Source organism: Pagrus pagrus (assembly GCF_965226575.1).
Source record: "Pagrus pagrus genome assembly, chromosome: 22".
Lineage (NCBI taxonomy): Eukaryota > Metazoa > Chordata > Actinopteri > Spariformes > Sparidae > Pagrus > Pagrus pagrus.
The window spans coordinates 10553079-10573459 of NC_140204.1; the positions used below are offsets into that span (position 1 = coordinate 10553079).

Sequence of the window (20381 nt, forward strand, 5' to 3'; positions counted from 1 at the left end):
CCCCTCAAGCTTTCAAACACATGAAACACTGTATATTTTGTGGTTTTCATGCCAATGAACTCGTGGCTGCGCCGTTACGTCGCGTACAAAATTCCAGCGTTTCTTTTTCTACTGACTTCATTGTAATTTAGCCTGACATGTGGGGTATTTTTAGATCTTGAGCAGCATTTTAAAATTACATTTCTGTGGGTCTGAACGGTGCTTCGTCGTCTGTCATGGAAATGTTTGCGGAGGCCTGCAGACTGGGCCTTCCTGCAAGAATTCAGTGCTCGGCAACCGATTCATACTCTTAAGTTTTGTGTTCCAGGACAAGAGCCGGCCTCCTCGAACACTGTATGCGCACAAAAGTCCCTCAGAGGTCCCGTGCATGGCTAGTTTGTCGGTTATTGGCGTAACAGTCAGTATCTCTCTGCCTCTCATCTCTACTCATACCAACAGCTCAACCATGTGGTTTCCGCTGCCTTCCACCAACAGTACAGAGATACAGAGAGACAGAAAGAGAGAGACAGTCAGAGGAAGAAGAGAAAAAAAAAAACAGGCAAGACTGAGTGGAGAGAGAAGAGAGGAGGAGGAGGGCCCCGGACAGAACAGACAGTAGAAGGGTTTGTGTTTCTGTGTTTGTTAGTGCGGGGATGTTTGAATCAAAGTCTGAGGTCATGTCCTTATGGAAACACGAGCAAATGACAAGTCAGCCAAGGAGACGGGGAAAGAAAGAAGAGGAAAAAGGGAGGAAAACACCGAGAGGAAGATGAAAAGACTCCCTCGCTTCTTTTTAATGTCTCTCCGAGAGCGAGAAGGCAAATTAAGACTTGCTAAAAGCTGAGTTTCCGCCGTGGTTGTCCCCGCAGAAAACACACTTCCTGTCTCTCCTGTTGATCACCTCAGCACATCTCGCCTCACTTCCTGTTGCCCTCCCACCTCGTCGTTACCTAGCAACAGGAAGCAGCACATTTGAGTGGCTGTCCCGAGCTGTCAGGGCAGTTTTTTTTTTATCTCTTTCCGTCCTCCTTTGCTTATCTGTTTCATTGACTCCTTCCCTCCCTCCTTTCCTTTCCTTCCCTTTCCCTCGTTCCTCCTTACACGAGACCTCGCCACCGCTGCAGCTGCCACAACTCAAACTTTCCACCACCGTGCAAGCCTCATGAAATACAAGGGAGGGAGAAACAGAGGGCTCGGGCTCAGGATTGAAATATGCCAAATCAGCTGGTGGAGACACACCAGCAGCTACTGTGACTCAGGCAGGATGCCAACAACTGTGAGGGCAGGGCACGCCCAAGGTCTGCCAGAGTCTCTCTCATGAGCTGCTTGCAAAACCAATTTAGCGACACTTCCCTTTTGATTACACCAGATGCTGCCGCTGTGTTGAAAGGCAATTGATTTAGACCCAGAATGACGTGCAGAGGGTTTTACACTGACGGCACGCTGAGGACTTTTGGGGAGGTTCAAAACAGGGTCTTTGCACGGCTTGCGTCAGGAAAGTTATGTGACTTTTGATGTAAATGAAACACGTTGAGTTTCCTGGCCTGATATAAGCTTCCTGTGGTTCAGTGACACATCGAAATGCAGTATCAGACCTGAGATCCGTGCGATCGGCCCTGCAGGCCTGCATGTAGTGTCTCAGTCCTTTCATTGACCCCTGAAGCTTGACCTCAGACCCAGAGGGACTCATACCAGCAGCTCAAACTGACCAATCAGGACGCTTTTAAAGGTGCACTATTTAGTTTTAGGGAAAGATTTTATCAGAAAAGAAACTTTGAAATGTTTTAATGCCTAAACAAACTAAGTGAGAAAATACCCAATCTTAACTTAAAGGGCAATTTCATACTGTTTTTGTTTATATGTGGCGGACCCTGCCACCTCTCTAGCTTCAAACAGTGTTGTGGACCTTACTTTCCTCTGAGGGCAGCTTGTTTATTCAGTTATGAAAGAGAGTTTGTACAATCACCAACTTAATAAAGTAAATATTAAAATCCTGGGTGTGAATTGCTTCCACATTACTACACAGTGCCCCTTTAAACGCATTTCTAGAGTCTGAAACGCCACTAACCTTCACATATGAACATAACTGAAGCACATACAGCTCTTTCCTGAATCAGTATAACGTGATTCATCCACTTTTCTCCCGACTACATCACTACCAGCACCAAAGCACAGGTGAAACTCTTACCTGAAGCGCGGGGAGTCCTTCAAACACTCCTCAAAGTCCAGCTTCACCGTCATCCTTCTCTCTCACAAACACAAACGCCGTTTGAATCCTGGTTTTTTTCTTCTCGATGTTGGCTCTGGAGGAGTAGAAAAATAAGCTGAGTCTTGTGGGTTTTTCAGGGCTCCACACCGGCAGCTCGACTCATTCTTCTGCTCGGACGGTTTTTTCTTTCACACGTATAATTTGTATTCCTCCCGGTCGCTCCTCTCTCTGCTCTCTCTTGGAGGGACACCGTGTGCCTGATCTGAACCTCCTCCGACGCACATCCGAGCCAAAAAGACGACTTGTCACCGCTTTATTACCATTTTTATCCGGCAAATGTAAGAAGAAAAAAAAGGAGGTCGATCACTTGTGTGTGGAGAGAGAGAGGATGCTGCCAAGTTTCCTTCTCTGGAGTAAAGTATCCTGATTGATCAACACGGATCGATATTCACCCAGATGTGTGGAGGATCAGATCAGATGGCAGCCGGCTGATTGGATGTTTCTTCCCAAGGGTGCAGACTGGAGTGCTCTCTCTCTCTCTCTCTCTACACTCACTCACACACACACACACACACACGCACGAGGTCCAACCCCCCATCTGACATCTCACTATTTCCGGGTTTCTTACTCATGGTGGTTTTGAAGTAGGAAACTGCAGAAAATACTTTAAAAAGAAAAAAGAAAAAAAAAAGTCCCTGATATAAATAAAAGATTAAATATAAACTCTGTTGCATCATTCAAATGTGCTCTTTAATTAAACTGTGATATTTGAGAGCATGTCTGTCAGATTACAGGAGGCCAAGTGGAAATCTTCTCTCACTTGGTGTTTGTGTGTTTCAGTGAAATGTAAGCTTCACTTCCAGAGAGACTGGGTGTGTAATCTCGTCTGACAACCTCGTCTGTTTGGTCTTTTGTTGAGGTGTGAAGAAGGCTGCCTATCCTATCACATCCTAGTTTCACAGCTCTGTGGAGGATTTCTATGGAAGCCCAGTCCTGCCAAAAAAAAGAGGAAAAACAAGTAACACGTGATACAATATCAATACTTCAAAAACAAAGGGAAAGTAAAAAGAAAAAGAAGACTTACTGAATCATATTCATGAGATACTGAGTTAAAATTATGGGAAATAAATAAAAATATATCAAAGATATGTAAAGACTGTGAGACAGGAAGTCCAAGTCACATTTTTTTAGTTGAACTATGTTCTTCTTTAAGCACAAGGTGTCAGAATCAGGATCAGGACTGTTTTTTTTTTTGTCAAGTAAGATTATACATACGAGGAATTTGCTGCAGTCTGTAGGTGCCAAACAACAAACAATACTAAAAGTACTTAAAAGAAAAAAGAAAAAAGGAGGTGAAGACCAGATTTATCTAGTAGTGCAAAACATTTTACCTAAAGGGGCGCTACAATCAACAAAAACTGAAAGTTTTGCGTAGTCACATTAACGTATACATTTGAAAAAACAAGATAAAATCTCATGGGATGAGGGAACGGTGAACACATGAAGCTAAATTCACTCAAAATTCAAACTTCCTGCAGTCATTGCGTTCTCTATTTGGGTTAATTGTGCAGTTTATCAGTTGTTCTGTGCTGATATTATTATTAAAACATCCCACCTCTGTTATAAATCTTAAGGGGTTTGATAACCACATTCAAAGTATCACCGCAAAAAAAATGTGTATATCTGCCAATATATCGATCGACATCAGAATTGTATACTCCCTAATAATAATGGCATCAGCCTCAAACACTGTAACAAGACTTACAAAGTTAAACCTGTGAATCGACTTAGCCTGAACAGTTTAATCATATTTAGTGAGACCTGGAGTTTTGGCGTGAAGGTGCTTCCATATTTCAGAGGTCTTTAAAAAAAACAACCCATCTGAAGGTGTTGGGCAACATTAAATAAGCAACCTGCACTTTGTCATCATCACCACAGACTGTTGTAGTCAGACACTCTGAAGCCTGTGGTTGACTGCTGAGCAGGGAAGTGTAATTACAGCAGCTCAACAGGCTGGTCTGCCTGGGCACTGTGTTGTAATGTACAGACATCTATCTATCTATCTATCTATCTATCTATCTATCTATCTATCTCATGGAGAGTGTGACTCCCCCTGGTGTCCACAAACAGTCAATGCAGGGCTCAACTAGCTCATCTGAAAACAATGTGTCTGTTTTCTTCCCTCACTTTGGTTTATATTGTCGTTAATCTCTTTCTCCCTGAGAGGCTATCTGTCAGAGGGATTACAGCACCGTGATGCGTTCACTGACCGCCGCACCGATCTGGTCAGGCTGTTTCTGTCTGTGTGCCAGTGAGTGGAAGTCTCTCATCTCGGAAGACGTCAGAGAAAGGGCGTAGTTGGGTCTGTTGTGTTGCTAAGTTGCTTCATCAAAATAAATAGAGTGGAGATGTTTCCTGAAGACAGAGCTTTTTTTTTTTTTTTTAATGATCCCAAACTGTTCTGATGGCCAGAAAAACAGGTTCAAAAAGAAAACAACCCCAGCTCCAGGAAGAAACGGTCTGTTTGTGAATCACACAACCGAGAATATCAATTAACTTTAAATCAACTTCATGCATCAATCAAAATGTTTTACTGTGTCTCCCCTTTCCCCAGCTGTCCACATCTGAGCTCCCCTTAAAAAATGATCTGTCCCCTTTCCAGGGCGCGCTGGAGCGTCAGGAGCGCAGCGATGCGCCAAAAAACGGGGGGGCGTGTGCGTAAATGGCGCAAACAGCGGAGCCACACGCTCCGGAGACACAGTCGGTTCTGAAGGAGCAATAAGACGCTTGTTTTTCACGTGAAACTTGGCTGCTCGACAGGTTGTAATTTGTCTCTGACAGGAGATTCCCTACGCATCTGTCCAAGTGTCAAACCAGAGACAGTTTCAGGCGTCACGGGTTTTTCAGAATAAAAGCCTAGCTGTCATTAAAGCGCTCAACTTGTTCACATTGACGTATTTGGAGAAAATATGTAACATATTGCTTGTTTTATCATCCTATCATTCTTTTATCATCCAACCTCTCAACAACTCTGTTTAAGAATCAGAATCAGAACCAGATTTTAGGTTCCCGACGCTCCTCGGTTCATCTCCGACCAACGACCTTAGTTACATGCCATCCCCCCGTCCCTCCCTCCCCTCATTTCCTGTCATTTCTTCTCTGTCAGCTATCAAACAAAGTCATAAAAAATGCCCCAAAAAACACAAACAAGTTTTCTCTCTACAGGACAGACCACCGTGAGAAGTAAAAACTAAATGATCCACCTCAAGGCGCTCGTTTTATTGTGCTTTATAGGCGCATTTTACCAAACAAATGTGCAAATGACAACAAAGTATTTGCTACACAGACAATCTGGGACCTTCAGGGCCCCCTGAGGGTCTGGGCCCCCCGGAGCATTGCCAGCTTTGCTTTGTTTGTAATCCAGCCTTTGTGTTACACAAGGCAGCCTATTCAGATTATAAACCGGCCTTTTCAGAAAACAAACAGACAAATAAATACAAGACCCGCTAGGACCTGTTGTGAGGCTCTTAATAGAAGCACATGATCTCACTCAACAGATTAAGTTCAATCTCAACTTTTAAAGGAACAGTTCACCCGAAAATGAAAATGCAGTCATTATGTACTCGCCCCCACGTAGATAGAAAAAAAAGCTAAAGCGGCTCCATACAAGCCCTGAGATCCCAAATTGGTTTGAAAAGATGCACGCCAGACGAGCTACATGGAGCCATGTTATGTTCTCTTATGGTTGTTTTTGTTTTTCTTGTAAAACAAGTCCCCATCGACTTCCGTCAATTTCGCTGGGAAGCTCCAGAAATGTTTTCTGGACTACGAAACTTCGCCTGACTTTCAATCGGCGAGGGGGCGAGTGGATAACGACTGAATTGTCATTTTTGGGTGAACTTTTCCTTTAAACCAACATGGATGACAGGGGTAGGGGGAAAAAAGGACATTTTAACATCACTATGACAACTGGGCATATACTCCATCTGCTGCTGAAGGGTAAGTGCTCCAAGACAGCTGCTAAGTGGACCTTGCGGTGAGAGTTTCTTGTTTTTCTGGGTCGTCCTTTGACACTTCTCAGTCTCTCTGAACGAAAGCGCGCTGAAAACAGCTGAATCACAGAATACACACAGAGATGCTGGAAAATACCTTGACCTACTAACAGTTTGATGAGGTAACCAGCGGTGATATTGGAGCAGATTTTTAAAGAAACAGGCAACCTGAGTGCACAATTCAGATTTTTGCACAGCGTCACCTGTCACCCGCTCTTACTTTGAAGGAAAATCCCCTCGCGCTTCCGGCGTACCTGCGCGCCCCTGCGCGCGAGCTTGACGCGCCTCTCCTCCTCCTCCTCCTCGGTGTAGTCTCGCAGTGAGGGTGAAGCCGCATAAACGCGTTTTCCATAATGCGGGCGTGAAGTGCTCCATGTAGTGACACGGAGGAGGAGGGTTACCGGCTTCACGGCGAGCCTGTCAGCCGGGCAGGCTCCAGGGGGGACATTACAAAAAAAACAACAAACAGAAAAAAAAAAAAACAACAAACATGTCGAACCGAAAGCACCGGGACAACCAGGAGATCTGCGCCCGCAAGGTCCGCGAGCTGGCCCAGTCTGGAGTAAACAAACACTGCTTCGAGTGCAACCAGCCCGGGGTGACATACACCGACATCACGGTGGGCAGCTTCGTGTGCACGTCGTGCTCCGGAATGCTGTGAGTTAACACGCCCCGCCGCGCCTCCTGCCTCTTTTTATTATTATTCAATTTATTCTCGTGTAGCATCAGCGCGAGGACAGACACGTAGAGTACAGAAGTGGCAGGGCCCGAGATTGCACCATGCACCACCCACAAGCCAGATCCATACTGTGTATTATGTCTTCATCGGGGTGGTGGTGGTGGTGTGGGGGGGTGTTGGTGTTGGTGCGGTGCAGGCTCATGTGTGCAGACGTCCATTTACGCAGTGTCCACCTCTTCTCTGTCTCTCCCCGTGCGTGTCTTCCAGCAGCCTCATAAGCGACACGCCGCTATAGCTGGTCATTTTCCAGCTCTGAGTTACGGTTCATTTCGTCATGGTGCAGGTTTGACACTACCTCTCTCTCCCTCTCTCTCTCTCTCTCTCTAGGCTCCCCTCCAGTGTGGGCGCGCGTTTATGTGTATGTGTGTGTGTGTGTGTGTGTGTGTGTTGTCACATTTTGTTCTGCATGTCCAGCCCAGTCCCAACACTCCTCAGGAAGACGGTCTCAGCACTTTATTATTGCGCAATCTTGCCTACTCCACTGTCCCACTGTGTGTCCCCTCCCTCCAGCATGGAGACAATAAGAGGTTGTGGTTATTGAAAACATATGTTTGGGCTGTGTGTGTGTGTGTGTGTGTGTGTGTTAGTGTGTGGCACCTGTTTCACACCAATCCTGCCCTTAGATTCACAGTCACGTGTCAACTGGTCTCCTCTGTCACCTGCTCTGTCCCAGGATTGACCACACATGTTTTGATTTTGTATTTTTTTTTTTATTAATACGCCTTGTTTACCTCCAAATTCTTCCTCCGTCTCTCCTCTGTGTCCCAGGAGAGGCCTCAACCCTCCCCACAGAGTCAAGTCCATCTCCATGACGACCTTCTCCCAACAGGAAGTGGAATTCCTCCAAAACCATGGCAACGAGGCGAGTGACGGTTATCCTATAGTTCACCTCGCACGGACGGGGAAAGGCTTTATATTCTGTGTTTTTGTGTCCGATTGCTGATGAATTAGATGAATGTAACATCTGAGGTCACTCAGCGTCCCGCCCACGACACCATCTGATTGGTTACAAGTCTTACTGGAATGGATGTTGGACGGTGGGAGTGTAAAGTAGCAGAAAGTGAAAATACTGAAGTGAAAGTACCTCAAAATTGTGCTAAAGTACTGCACTACCAGCTCCAAATATTGGTTATCCATCTCCTTGATTACTGATAATCAGTGTCAGTGTTGGCCCTGATAAAACCACATCAGTCGATCCCGAACTTATGTGTTTTTTCTTCCATTATTGACACTGAGCTGGTTAAAGTTCAGGTTTTAGACTCGCTCTCTGGTCCCGATGTGGAATATGAACCGTCCCTCATGGCTACCAGTCGGACCAGTCTTTGTGGTCGGGCTTTTTTTGGGAAGAATGCATCTGCCCAGCTCACATGGTGCCAAGAAACAAAAGGCCCGCCGCTGTCTGTCCCACCCAAACCAGCGTCTATTTCCTCTGTATGTAGTGTGTGTATGTAGTGTGTGTATGCAGTGTGTAAGTGTGTTTAGGGTCAGTTGTTCTCAAGCATTTTGAAACCAGGGCACCCCTTCACGTCTCCGCTCAGCACCTATCTTTGGTCTCTTTAAAAGGAACAAACGAAAGAGGTCGTCGTGATAATTCTTTGTTTGTGTGATGAAAAAAAAATTAGATCATCAGCAGATTAGGGCTGCAGCTAACGATCATTTCTATTGTTGATTAATCTGCAGATTAGTGGCAGTTTCCTAAAGTCCAGAGTAACATCTTCTAGCTTTTTTTTGTCTGATAAACAGTTAAAAACTGCAAATTTTACACATAAGGCAAAGAAAAACAGCAGTCTCGAAGATGGAATTATAAAAATGACCTAAACAATTCATCGATGATTAAAAAAGTCAGCAAATTATTTTCAAAATTGTCAAAACTATCGAAATCAGCCTAAAAACTCCAGCTTTAATGTTATTATCACATATTAAACAGTGCTTTAAATGTGGATCTTTTTGTTTATTGCCCATTTCTTCCATTTTGATGGGTTTATATAAGGTTTTCAAGATACCAGAATTTCAAACGTTTAAAATTTTAAAGCAGCACTCAATATCTTTTTGATACTGTGGCAACAAAAAAAGTCAGACGCAGACAAAATCTAAAGAATAAAATAGATTAAAATCTGTGAGGCCTTGGGTGCTTTTATAGCTTCAGTACTTCTTCGAATCAACCTCCTAAATTTTATGTCAGTAAATGTCACCTCGTTCTTTTTTATGAGATGAAACTTTATTAAAAATGTACAATAATTGAGCCCATTTTGGGAACCACTGGTGTAGGCAGCACTCTCTCATGAGCTTATATCACAAAGAGTGAAGTGTTTCAGGCTATCGAGATGAGTGCTCGCCGTTTTTTATCAGCTCTCTGTTGGCCGGGATGCGTGCGCGTGTGTGTGTGTGTGTGTGTGTGTGTGTGTGTGTGTGTGTGTGTGAGTGAGTGAGTCAAGTATAATGTGGGGAGAGGCGTCTGCCATCCAGCCTTTCCTCCACATCCACTGAAGAGTGATCCGCCCAGTTGTGAATCAGAGGCACTAATATTTGCCGCACTCTGACTCCTGCACCGGATGTGAATCACTGATGAGAAACTCTGTTGGTGTTTTCGTCTTTGAGACGAAATGTCGAACAGTATCAGCGGTCGTTGTCAGACATCGAACCGCCCTGTTGCCGTATGACCTTCTGAGTTGTCACAAATTTTGACTGTTGTCTGTTAAAAATGTGTGCGTGCAGGTCGGCAGGAGGACGTGGCTGTGTGTGTTTGACCCAAAGACGGACGGCTGCTCCGACATGAAGGACTCGCAGAAGTTCAAAGAGTTTCTCCAGGACAAATATGAGAAGAAAAAGTGGTGAGGATTCTGTTTTTATCTGCAGCACGTGATCAGGCAGTAGTAGTAAATGCTTAGAGATAATATAACAGCAGTTACTGGTTGTTTTAATTATTGGTTTATGAGTTTGAGACATTGGAACCAGTGATTTTCAGTCATGCTAGCAGCGTGGTTGGTCGAGACAAACATCTATTGGATGGATTACCATTAAGTTTAACACAGATTCGTGCTCCCCAGAGGATGAAACCTTATGGGTTTGGTGACACTTAGTTTTCCTCTAGCACCACCGTAGTTATTAGTGAAATGTCTCAACAGCTATTGGATGGATCGGTAAGTAACTTGTTACAGATATTCATGTTCCCCTCTGGATGAACTGAAATCACTTTGATGACCGCCAGACTTTTTATTTAGTGCCACATTTTTATCTACTTTGAGCTGTACTTTTCTAGCAAATATTCGCAGGCTAACATGCTAAATGAACATGCCACCAAGGATGAAAATTACAACTGCGAAATATTTGTTAGCATGTTAGCATGCAGGCATTAGCATTAAGCTTACTTTTCATATTGCGTCATGATGAAGTCAAAATTTTAATTTGGCCAACATTTCGGATAATGACCTCTGCGAAACTAATGACTCTACCTAGCATATAATAGCAAAAATTAGCATGCTAAAATGCTCTCTAAAAATTATACCTGCTTAGTAACATCATGGTAAAGTCATGATATGAATGTTAGCTTAATTTCTCATGTAGCATCATGATAAAGTCAAAGTTTTGTTTTTGTCCAAAACTTCTGAAAATGATCCACCAGCAAAACTAAAGACATTACACATTAGCTTTAACTGTACTTTATTAGTTATTAGCATTGTTGTTGATGCATCTCAATGGGCTTTACGGTTTTATGGAAAAGCACGAGTTGACAAACAGATTCATTACTATTTAGCGTTAGCTTTTAGCTCATAGCACCACTGTGCTTCAGTACAGCTTCACAGAGCTGCTAGCATTGCTACAGAACCTACAGGAAAAAGTTAGAAAAATGATCAATTGCCAAAAAAACAGATGGATTTAAACTCAACGTTTAACTGAACTCTTTCTGCTCAATAATCTAAAGGGCATCACAGGGCAAAATTGGATCCAAATAACAACTGATGACAGTTGTTCCAAATTTAAACATTCACTGTTTGAAGTGGAGACGCCTACTCAGAAAAATTAGCTTGAGGATAAAAGCTGCTTTCATGGTGGGAATAAAGTAGCCGTCATTGTTTCAGGTTCAGTTTCAAGCCTCAGAAACGTTCTTTGTCGGGATGTTGGGGAGGTGGACCACCGATTAAATTTCAAGCCTTAATTGTGCTTTTTATGAAGCCAGTTAGTCACACAGTCTCATTTTAACAGCGCTGACTGACCCGTCTCTTTCAGGCATTTTTCCAAAAGTAAGAACCGGAGGGACGTCGAGGGTCCGTGGAGCCCGGGGGTCCAGGCAGTGCCCCCTTCTCACGGTCCCTTACCGAACCAGGCCCCCTCGCATAACATGCCCCCCAACGCCAGATCTACAAGACCACTGGTGAGAGAGCTTCATGTGTCCTGACTGTGCATGTAACGGCATGAGATGAGGATTCAAGAGAGAAAGTGGGTGGGTGTGGTAGAAAAAGAGGAAGTGAAAAAGAGACAAGTAGTACAAAGAGTGCCCAGAAAAGAAGAAGAGAGTCGAAGGTGAAGAAACGACCTGAATTCACTTCCACACTGCAGCACAGGAGACAAAGACCGATGGTCGGACAGCGAGAGGTCCAGGTAGCCTCGACATCAAAGCTGCTGCTTATGAATTATTGAGAAAGCATGAAAGAGACTCACTTCTTCTTCTGCCTTTGTGTCTCTCTTTCTACCTCCCATCTGCTCCCTTCTCCTCTGTCTCTCGCCCTCTAGTCTCAGTCCCAGCTGCCGTCATGGGATCGAGCTCCTGCGATCTCGCCCGCCGACATGCGGACGGACGTGTTCACCGCTCGGCCGTCGCGCTCCCAAAGCTTCAGGGACCCCCCGCTGAAAGGTCGGGGGTCGACCTTCAATCAGACGAGTTGATATTTCTGGACCGAGCGTGATCGATAGCTTCACCTGTTTTTCTGCTTTTTCTTTGTCTCTTGTCTCCCTCTGATACAGATCCCACCCTGTGTGGGATAGAGAGACAGCGGCCGGGCTCCCTGTCGTCAGCGCTCGGGGCTCAGAGCCACGCCCCCTCCTTCCCCGCCCTCCCACGGCCCTCAGGTGTGTCCCCCATTGACCCCCTCGTTTTCTGTTCCTTCTTGATCACAGTCAAGGAAATATCATTCACAAATATTTTTAAATGGGTTTTCAAATGAACATACTCAAATCCTTCCATCAATCCAACATAAAGCGCTCTGCTGTTGTAAATGCTTACTTGAGCATCAGATGTGTATTCATCCACCGCTGAAAGTAGTCCCTAAAAATCATTGAGCCTTTTTTTTTAATGTCAAACTATCTTCAGGAGGAACCAATGTGCCAAGTCTTCTTGGCTCAGGTCTTTTCATGGGATTGGTTGAAAACAGGATATAAAACAATGCCAGCGCTGCCCTTTAAGCAGCTTTCATCTATTTCTGGAGTTTCGGCAAAGTGCTACTAATTGGATTGACAGATTGTAATTGATAAATTAAAATACATTACACGGAAATCAGAAATCCGAATTAGAGATACTTTCTTGATCCCCGAGGGGAGAATTGGGTACATTACAGTGGTTATGCTGATATATAGTTTATAGTTTTTAATGTACGTGCTCCTCTGGTTGTCTTTCCTTTGACTTTCGTGTTAAGAGATGACACGCACAAGACTTCCTGAGTACCTGTGCTGACCTGTACCTGTGCAAATGGCAACAGAATCTAATCTAATCTACTCTAATCTGATATCTCAGTGAAGTCACATGATTTATTTCCATTGCGATCCTGAAGACTTGGCAAGGAGGCGGGCAGGAAAAGGAAACTTAACCTTTTTTTTATACCAATACACCAAAACAAACTAGTCAGACAACAGGCAGATTTAATTTAATCTGTGATTTTTCCCCCTTATATAATATATATATCATATAATAATGGACCTTGTAATAATAACTTTTAACTGTTGACTTCTACCTTCAACAGGCTGCTCTGTAAACTGGTTTGGACTAATATGAAATAACAATATTAGCCTGTTCTGAATGCACACTGATGACGAATGTACTAAACTAACTTGATTCCTCCTTCTGTTGCACTTGAATGTGATTTATCTACATGAATAGATGAAACAAGACGCTCCACACGTTTCTATTCTACTCTGTGAGGCTCTAGCTGTAAAATCTGGCAGCGCACGGCGACATCGTGTCTTCACGAATGTGCAGATATTCACTGATACTCGCTGACGCCGCCGTCCGCTCATCACTGTTGGCTCAAAGTGTCACATAGGAGAAGGACAAAGAGAGAGCCACTTCGCTCGCAGTCGTAATTTGCGGCTTTATAGGTGGTTTAAAAATGGCTCCATGTCATCATCATGAATCGCAAAAAAATTCAGCAGGGACAGCGGGTTTCATATGACGTCAGTGACACTTTCTCCTCTCTTTTTATCCCTCCTTCTCCCCCCTCTCCTCTCTTCCCCCGACCTCGTAGCCAGTAGCTCTTTCAAAAACCACTTCACTTTAGGTAAGACACGGCACCGGCCGATGCATTTGAGTGTGTGCTGAATGGCTGGGATCAATAAGCTCTTCTGTGCTGTATCATTCATAATAGAACGGGGCGACCTGCGTGCCGCGCTGCCTCCCGTGCATGTGAATCTGGCTTCATTTTAGGGCAGTTTGACAGACGACACAGCGCTCTACATTCGCACAGCCGCCCGAGTAACGGCCGGCCGGTGTCACGTGCTGCAATTGGGGTCGATATTTTTCTTCATCGGGCAGGTTTTCCCACTTCAAAGCCCAGATCTGAAGGCTGGGAGGGTCAAGGAGACACACACACACACACACACTGCTCCCTCAGAGGAAAAAGAACAAGTTTAAAGTAATGCTATTTTTAGGACGTAGCTGCTGCAGAGGGCCGCTGATATTTCGCACCACGTTGGCGTTGAAGCACTTAAAAACTATGTAGGGCGCAGCTGTAATCCCACGACACACTTTACCATCCCAAACAAGAATCCCAGATAGTTCAGGTATGTTTGCAGATATAAAGCCTCTGCAGGAGAGTATGATCACACACCAGAAACACGCAGCCTCGACTCCTCGCATGCTTTAAATCTCCAGATAAACTGTGTCAAGTCTGGTCTGGTCTGTGTCGCTGACTCCTCGGCTGACAGGGGAACAGCGCCGGCTGTTTTGAGAGAAAACAAGACCTTTTCTTTTGTGTCCCCACGCTAACAGTTTTGGCTGATCCTAGCATGCTTTGTGGCTAATGTTTGTGGAAAGCTTGCTACCTCGCTACAGATGCTAGTTTCCTGCCTTTGTTGGTGTCTAACAACTGTATTTTTTGTGGTCGGTGCGCTTGAAAACCGTCCAAGAATGGCTCGCTGCTGCGCCTTTTCGATTGTTTTGTTAATCCTTAACCCTCCTGACTGTTTACGCTGCTTGAGATGTCAAGCTAACCCTGCGTTTGACAAGCCTCTTAGCATGAAAATGTTAAAATGGCATGAGATGAATTGCTAATGTTTGTTTCATGTGGTTTGGCTTGAAGCTTCTGACTCTCGGTTTCACTCAAGTAATGGTACAATTGCTGCATTAGTATTGAACATGTGCTTACACAGAATCAGATTTGTGTCCGTGGATTGATCTGGAATTTGGGGTATTTGTTGACAACACAGTCTCGCTTCAAGGTCCACTCAGTAGCTTCTGAGCGCGTCACATGATCGTTAACGGATGGAGTTTGGCCCCGTGGTATCAAATTGACGCTTTTTTTTTCCTGAGCACTTTTAAGCTTTCTCTTAAAAACGGAGGTGATAGACGGCTCCAGAACGCCCACTGAACGGACTTTGTGTTGAAATTGTTTTCCGACTGCTGTTTGCAAGGTCAACAATGAGCACCGAACCTCTGCTTTTAAACCAACAAGGGGCGAGAAAGCTGTTAAAGAGCTCAGAAAAATGGAAAGTTTAACACACGAAGCTCAAGGGATGTGACGGGAAAGCTAAAGAAATGCCACTAAATGGATCTTGCGAGGTTTAAAATCCATTCACGACCTTTGAAGCAGCAGCTGAGAAAACAGTATCGCTCGGGACGAGATTGTTGGTCTGTTTAGTAGCTGTTCTGGCACTTTCCACCACATCCTGTGAACTTCCTCTGCAGGTGGAGTTGATGAAGCTCATTAGAAATGACTGAAAGCTCCAGAACTACAACTAAACGGGCCTTGTAACGTCCCTTTTCGAGGTGTATTCCTTCTTCACTCTTGGCCTTGATCAGCAGTAGACAAAAATCTCACCCCGAGGTCCATTTAGTGGCTGTTCGGGAGCTTTTGATCAGCTCATGACCTTCATCAGCAGATGAAGTTTTGCTAGTGCTCTAAATGTATGCAAATGTGAACATCTGCAGTTCTGTGTAATTATAGATTCTCGTGGAAAGCTCTCGGCTCAGCGAAGATATTTTACAAACAGAAGTTGAAGCGAGCCGACGATCACGTCTTGGTCTCGTTTTGTAATAAAACTTCGTAATCTTATATTTGCTTTGTTGCTTTAATTTAAATAGAAATGCAACAGAGAGTCACTCCATGTAATTATATTGTTTTAGCACATCACAATGAAGATTAAAGGGATTGCTGCTCAGCCCTCAGCTCATTTTTACTTAAAAAGGCTTTAGTAGGAATAATAATAGTCGATATTGGTCCTTCAGGTTTAAAAGCACCAACGTTGCAACATCCCGTCTGTGCGCTAAATCTCAGTCTGGTTTTCTCGCTCCCAGGTCGTACAATATCAGCCTCGGGGGCCACGGGTCCCTTCAGGGCCTTCCCCAAGTCTCTCAGCGTTGACTTCGGAGGTCTGAACCATCCTCAGGCGCAGCCTCTGCCCCAGTCTCTGTCCCAGCAGCAGCAGCAGCCCGGAGGTGTCGGGCAGACGTCGACGACGACGCCACCGGTGAGCGGCTCCAACGCCATGGACAGATACGCCGCCGTGTTACAGCTGGACAGCGTCTTCTCTGACACGACACCGACCACAGGTGGGGAAACGCTTTACTTAATGGTATCAGTATTTGTTAGCTACTATTTTACAAAAAAAGAAGCTGTAATGGAGTACTTTGACATTATTGCACTGACACTTGAGCTGCAGTGAAGGACCTTCTTCCCCCACGAGGTAAAAGATAAATAGATAGCGAGGCCGAGTGAGAGTTCAAGTGTGCGTGTGATGCAGATTGTCACGGCCAGCTCAGCTAGGTTGCATAACATCCTTACTCCAAATGCCGAGGCTCTCAGGAGCTGAATTATGCTCATTGTGTTTGCTCCGGATCATGCACGCTCTCATTCAAAGGAGCTCGTTGATACGTTTTTTTAAAATCAGCTTTAATAACCAAGGCGGTGGCTTTTAATGCACAGGGCTCATGTGAGAAGCCCTCGGGCTTTTTCTACAAGGAGCATTTGTTGTTCTCCGCCTTCATCTTCAGCCCGGCAGAGTAATGAGGTTATTGATTTTGTGCCCCGGTCACAGTTTGATTCATATCAAGCAGAACACAGAGGCGATATTTTATTCAGGGGGATTTGTAGTGCTTTTGTTTCCCGATGACTTACATGCTCAAGATCGACTCGTTTGAACTCTTTTTTCCACACATTTCACTGTAGAGGCAGCCTTGATCTTCTTAAATTAGCTCTCATTAAAGCCCCGAGCTGACGTTTGTGTGTGAAACGCTTGCTTGCAGCTCCACCTGGTGGTCCTCCGCAGTACAGCACCATCTTCGGCAGCAGGCTCTCGTCCAGCTCCACTCCTGCCAGGTAGAGACCAAAAAAAAAAACCTCAAATCAGCTTACAGATTTTTAAATTCCCTGTTTAAAGGTCACCTTCTAATTTCTTTTTCCTACTTTTCCTCAGCTCCCCCGGTGTCGACACCGTCTCCAGCTCCCAAACCTTTGCAAGTATGCACCAAACTCAAACTGCAGCGTGTTTACATCCGGCTCTCGTCTTCTTTAAAGCTGTCCGACACTCCTTAATTAGGATGCATGTGTGTGACTCAGAGCCGTGTCGGTTCCAATAGACAGGAATGTGCCACCACACACTCTGAATTATCTCCCTCCCCCTCCGTCTCTCTCTCTCTCTCCCTCCCTGTGTGTCTCAGATTTCCCCAACCCATTCAGCTCCAGCTCCCAGCAGCCCGTCGCCCTCTCCCCCAGTAACCCCTTCAGCAACGCATCAGGAGGTGAGACTCATGTTCGGGGGTCCTTCTGGCATTTCTCCGCCACTTCCTCCTGCAGCTTTTTGTACCTGGTCTGGAAAGATTTTTGTTTTTTATCAGCTGTTTGGAAGTCCAAGTAAAAGTATGTTTCGTTCAGAGATGACAAAAGTAGTCACCAACTGCTTAATCGCTCATTAGAAAATCAAATGACAAGAATTTAAGATTAGTTTTAGTGGTTTAATCAAGTATATAATGCAAATGCATGCTTGTTTCAGCTTTTCACATGTGAGGATTTGCTGTTTTTGTGGGTTTATATTCCCTTAAATTTAATATATTTGGGTTTTGGACTGTTGGTCGGACAGAAAAAGACGACATCTTGAGGATATCAGAACTTGTAATTGGCTTTTTTCACCATTTTTGATATTCCATAGACCAAACAACTCATTAAGAAAAAAATTGGTTACTAATATAAATATTAGTTGTGGCCCTCAATCACTGCTTTAAGGCTCCACCTGGTGAACACACGAACAAATCAAAAGCATCCAAAGTAGCTGCAGCAGTAAAGCAACGACACTTTCACTTGTACAATACTCAGCTGTGTAGCTGTGTCTGATCTCTGTATGTGGGCGCGTGTGTTTTCTCCAGGTGACTCCGGCGCGTTCGTCACCTCGCCCACCTCCGTTTTTCCTCCGTCCGCCTCCTTCCCAGCACCCACTTCCCAGAATGCATTTCCTCACGAGTCAGCGGGCAACCAGGAAGCCAACGGTAAAATTCACTTAACATTTTTGTTTTTATTTCTTCTTTGTTCTAATGTATTTTTATTTAAGTCCAACATTTTGTGTGTGGCTTTGATTTTGTATGTTTTGGGATCTGTATTGTTTTTGACCACTTCTATTAAACTCAACTTCTGTTCAGAAAATTCAATATTTGAGTTTCTGGATGGTAATGAGGTTCTTACCGGGTCAGGGACAGATTCAGACAGAGGGTGACAGCCACCTGTGTGCCATTTCCCACCTCTCTTAAGCCTTCACAAACATGGTGTCATCACACCCTGATTGGCTGGGAGGGAAATGCCCCAAGCTGCTTCCACTCCTCAATCAGGAGTCTGTCTCCCCACCTGCACACAGGTGATCTGAATCCCCTGCAATTGTTTTGGAGAAGCAGAATTCAAACTCAGAATTTTAATATTTACAATATTAACAAAGTGATAATACAAACTCAGTGAATAACTGAAGAAACAAGCTGTTCTCAGAGGAAAAGGTCCCCAGAACACTGTTTGAAGCTAAACAGGTGGCAGGGTCTGCCACATATATTGTCCTTTAAGGTCAGTTTGTTTATTCAGTTGATTCAGTCATTCAATCTTTCTCTTCTGATTGAAATTTCCTCCCAAAAACTACACACGGCACCTTTTAAAACTGTAAACCTGCACACACACTAGAGCTGCGGCTGCCGGTGCGACCTGTACTGTATGTGCCCTGGCTGCAGATCAAACACTGAGGAGCTGAGAGGCACCAACACACTTCAGATGTCTCATTATTTCAACAGAGACCACTTGGAACAGCTCAGGAATACCGATTCACACGACGAGTACGCCGAGTGCTGCTGCTTCTCGTGTTCTCGGCTGCGGTTTCCGGTTTCACTTCTGTCGTCACACCTCTCAACGTGTTATTTTCTGTCCTGTTGTGTGTGTCACAGGTTTTGCCTCCTTCCCCGCGTCCGACTCTCAGCCCAAAGTCCCCCGGCCCATGTCGGTGAACCCGTTTACGGTGAGTCAGAACAAGTGGAACCGAGCGCACTCCGGGGCAGAGAGCCGGCACTTTTTTTGCATGCTTTCTTTCACACTAAGTGTAGTAAAGCCATCCCTTCTTCTCGTGTCTCTCAGGGGAATGTTTACCCCAGTCGAGGGACGTCGAGAAACCCTTTCATCTGACCCCCGCTCCCGACGTCACATCAGCCAACCCATCCATCTCTGGGAACCGAGGGAGAAGTGAACCCGAGGAGTCGCTGCCATTTCAATGCCTTCGGAGTATTTTTCACCCTCAGGGGGGAGGTGTCCTCCCTCCTCCTCCCTCCTCCTCTCCCACCTCTCTCTCTCCTCTCTGTCTGTGTTTACGTGTTTGTTACGTGTGAATGTAATTATGAAATTCATGTATGTGCGAGAGTGTTGCCCCCCTCTCCTCGCTGTCGGTATGTCAAAAGGTGTTTGTGTGCCAGTAGACGCCACCTCAGGGCTCTGTGGGAGTCACGAGCGAACGAAGCCTCTATGATTTTTGCAGACGCACACATATACAGTATGACACACACACACACACACACACACACATGTCGCTGCTGCTGCTGCTACTTTGCTTTCATCTCCTGCTTAAAAGTGCGAGAAAAATAAAAAAACAGCCCGTCGGTGAATACGTCATGTTGTCTTTGAAAAACTCTCCAAAGGAAAAAGCGAGCTGAGACTCCGCATCACGAGTTTCCACAGATGGTCATAACAGCCTTAACAGCGTCCTGATGCATGTGAATTAAGCGTTGAACGATAAGACGGGCTTCTCTCTGTAGTGTGTGTGTGGACCACGTTCAGGCATTCGTCACTGTTTTGTTTCCTTTTTGAAGGATAAATGTGTGTTTTCCACTCCTAGGCTGCATGCGCTTAGAGGGCTAAAAGGAGATGCTACTGAATGTAAAAGCAATTTCAAAATAAAATACATAAATGTGTATGGAAACGTCATCGCTTCTCACGTACCCGGACCAAAATGTTTCTCGCTTTTCTCTTTTTTCCTTTTTTTCGGTTGACGCCGAGGCGAAAGTTTATTTCCTTTTACTCTGCCAAAATAAAAGAAAAAAAGAAGAGAGATTCATGTAACGACATCTTTGTAATGACAAGTATTCATGTTCATAAAATCAGTTTGTTGCTTCTTAAAAAAACAGTTTGGCTCCGAGTGTTTCTTTACGTGTGTGTTCATAAAATGACGATTAAAGGAAAAGTTCACCCAAATATGACAATTCTGTCATTATCTACTCACCTCCATGCAGATGGAAAGTCAGGTGAAGTTTCGTCGGCATGGTGGTGAGTAGATGATGTCAGTACAATTTTAAGGTACTTCTATATTTTCCCACTTCACTACATTTTAGAGGCAAATATTGTACTTTTTATTCTATTACATGTATGTGATAACTTGAGTTACTTTGAAGATTACATGCTGCATCAGAGTACCACATAGAAAAATATAAAATGTAATTCAAATAATGTCATTACCTCTGCCAAGG

General features: G+C 44.6%; 2 protein-coding genes across 6 annotated transcripts in view; one reads left to right on the plus strand and one right to left on the minus strand.

Moving 5' to 3' along the window:
* acap1 (ArfGAP with coiled-coil, ankyrin repeat and PH domains 1) overlaps positions 1-7728 on the minus strand; it is a 24032-nt gene extending 16304 nt beyond the window's left edge. For 2 of the 4 annotated variants that reach the window (XR_014621366.1, XM_084343522.1), the window contains exons 1-3: positions 6461-6538; positions 3009-3181; positions 2168-2852 (exon numbers count right to left, since the gene is read on the minus strand). Coding sequence is in view for 3 of the 4 variants with exons in the window: in XM_084343522.1 (XP_084199648.1) it covers positions 2168-2220 (53 nt within the window). In the remaining variant the exon portion in view is untranslated. Of the gene's footprint in view, positions 1-2167; positions 2853-3008; positions 3182-6460; positions 6539-7576; positions 7618-7710 lie in introns of those variants that run through there. The other 2 variants (XM_084343524.1, XM_084343523.1) reach the window with 2 other exon arrangements.
* Positions 6557-20041, plus strand: agfg2 (ArfGAP with FG repeats 2). Of its 2 annotated transcripts, XM_084343525.1 has the most exons (14): positions 6557-6897; positions 7748-7841; positions 9695-9810; positions 11207-11351; positions 11711-11831; positions 11942-12046; positions 13435-13467; positions 15702-15956; positions 16650-16722; positions 16820-16863; positions 17064-17144; positions 17766-17885; positions 18816-18886; positions 19003-20041. In XM_084343525.1, exons 1-14 carry the CDS (start codon positions 6731-6733, stop codon positions 19048-19050), a joined length of 1473 nt encoding a protein of 490 aa, XP_084199651.1. In that variant the 5' UTR covers positions 6557-6730; the 3' UTR covers positions 19051-20041. The 2 variants fall into 2 exon arrangements, with proteins under 2 accessions (XP_084199651.1, XP_084199652.1); XM_084343526.1 differs by lacking the exon at positions 13435-13467 and having other exon boundaries at positions 6558-6897.
* Positions 20042-20381: the final 340 nt, after the last annotated feature.

What these genes read in the sequence shown, in the direction of transcription:
- agfg2 (XM_084343525.1), top strand. Translation starts at nt 6,731, where the DNA reads ATGTCGAACCGAAAGCACCGGGACAACCAGGAGATCTGCGCCCGCAAG. An exon ending in CAGCTCCCAAACCTTTGCAA is followed by an intron (nt 16,864 to 17,063) that starts GTATGCACCAAA and finishes TGTGTGTCTCAG; the next exon opens with ATTTCCCCAACCCATTCAGC. An exon ending in TGTCGGTGAACCCGTTTACG is followed by an intron (nt 18,887 to 19,002) that starts GTGAGTCAGAAC and finishes CGTGTCTCTCAG; the next exon opens with GGGAATGTTTACCCCAGTCG.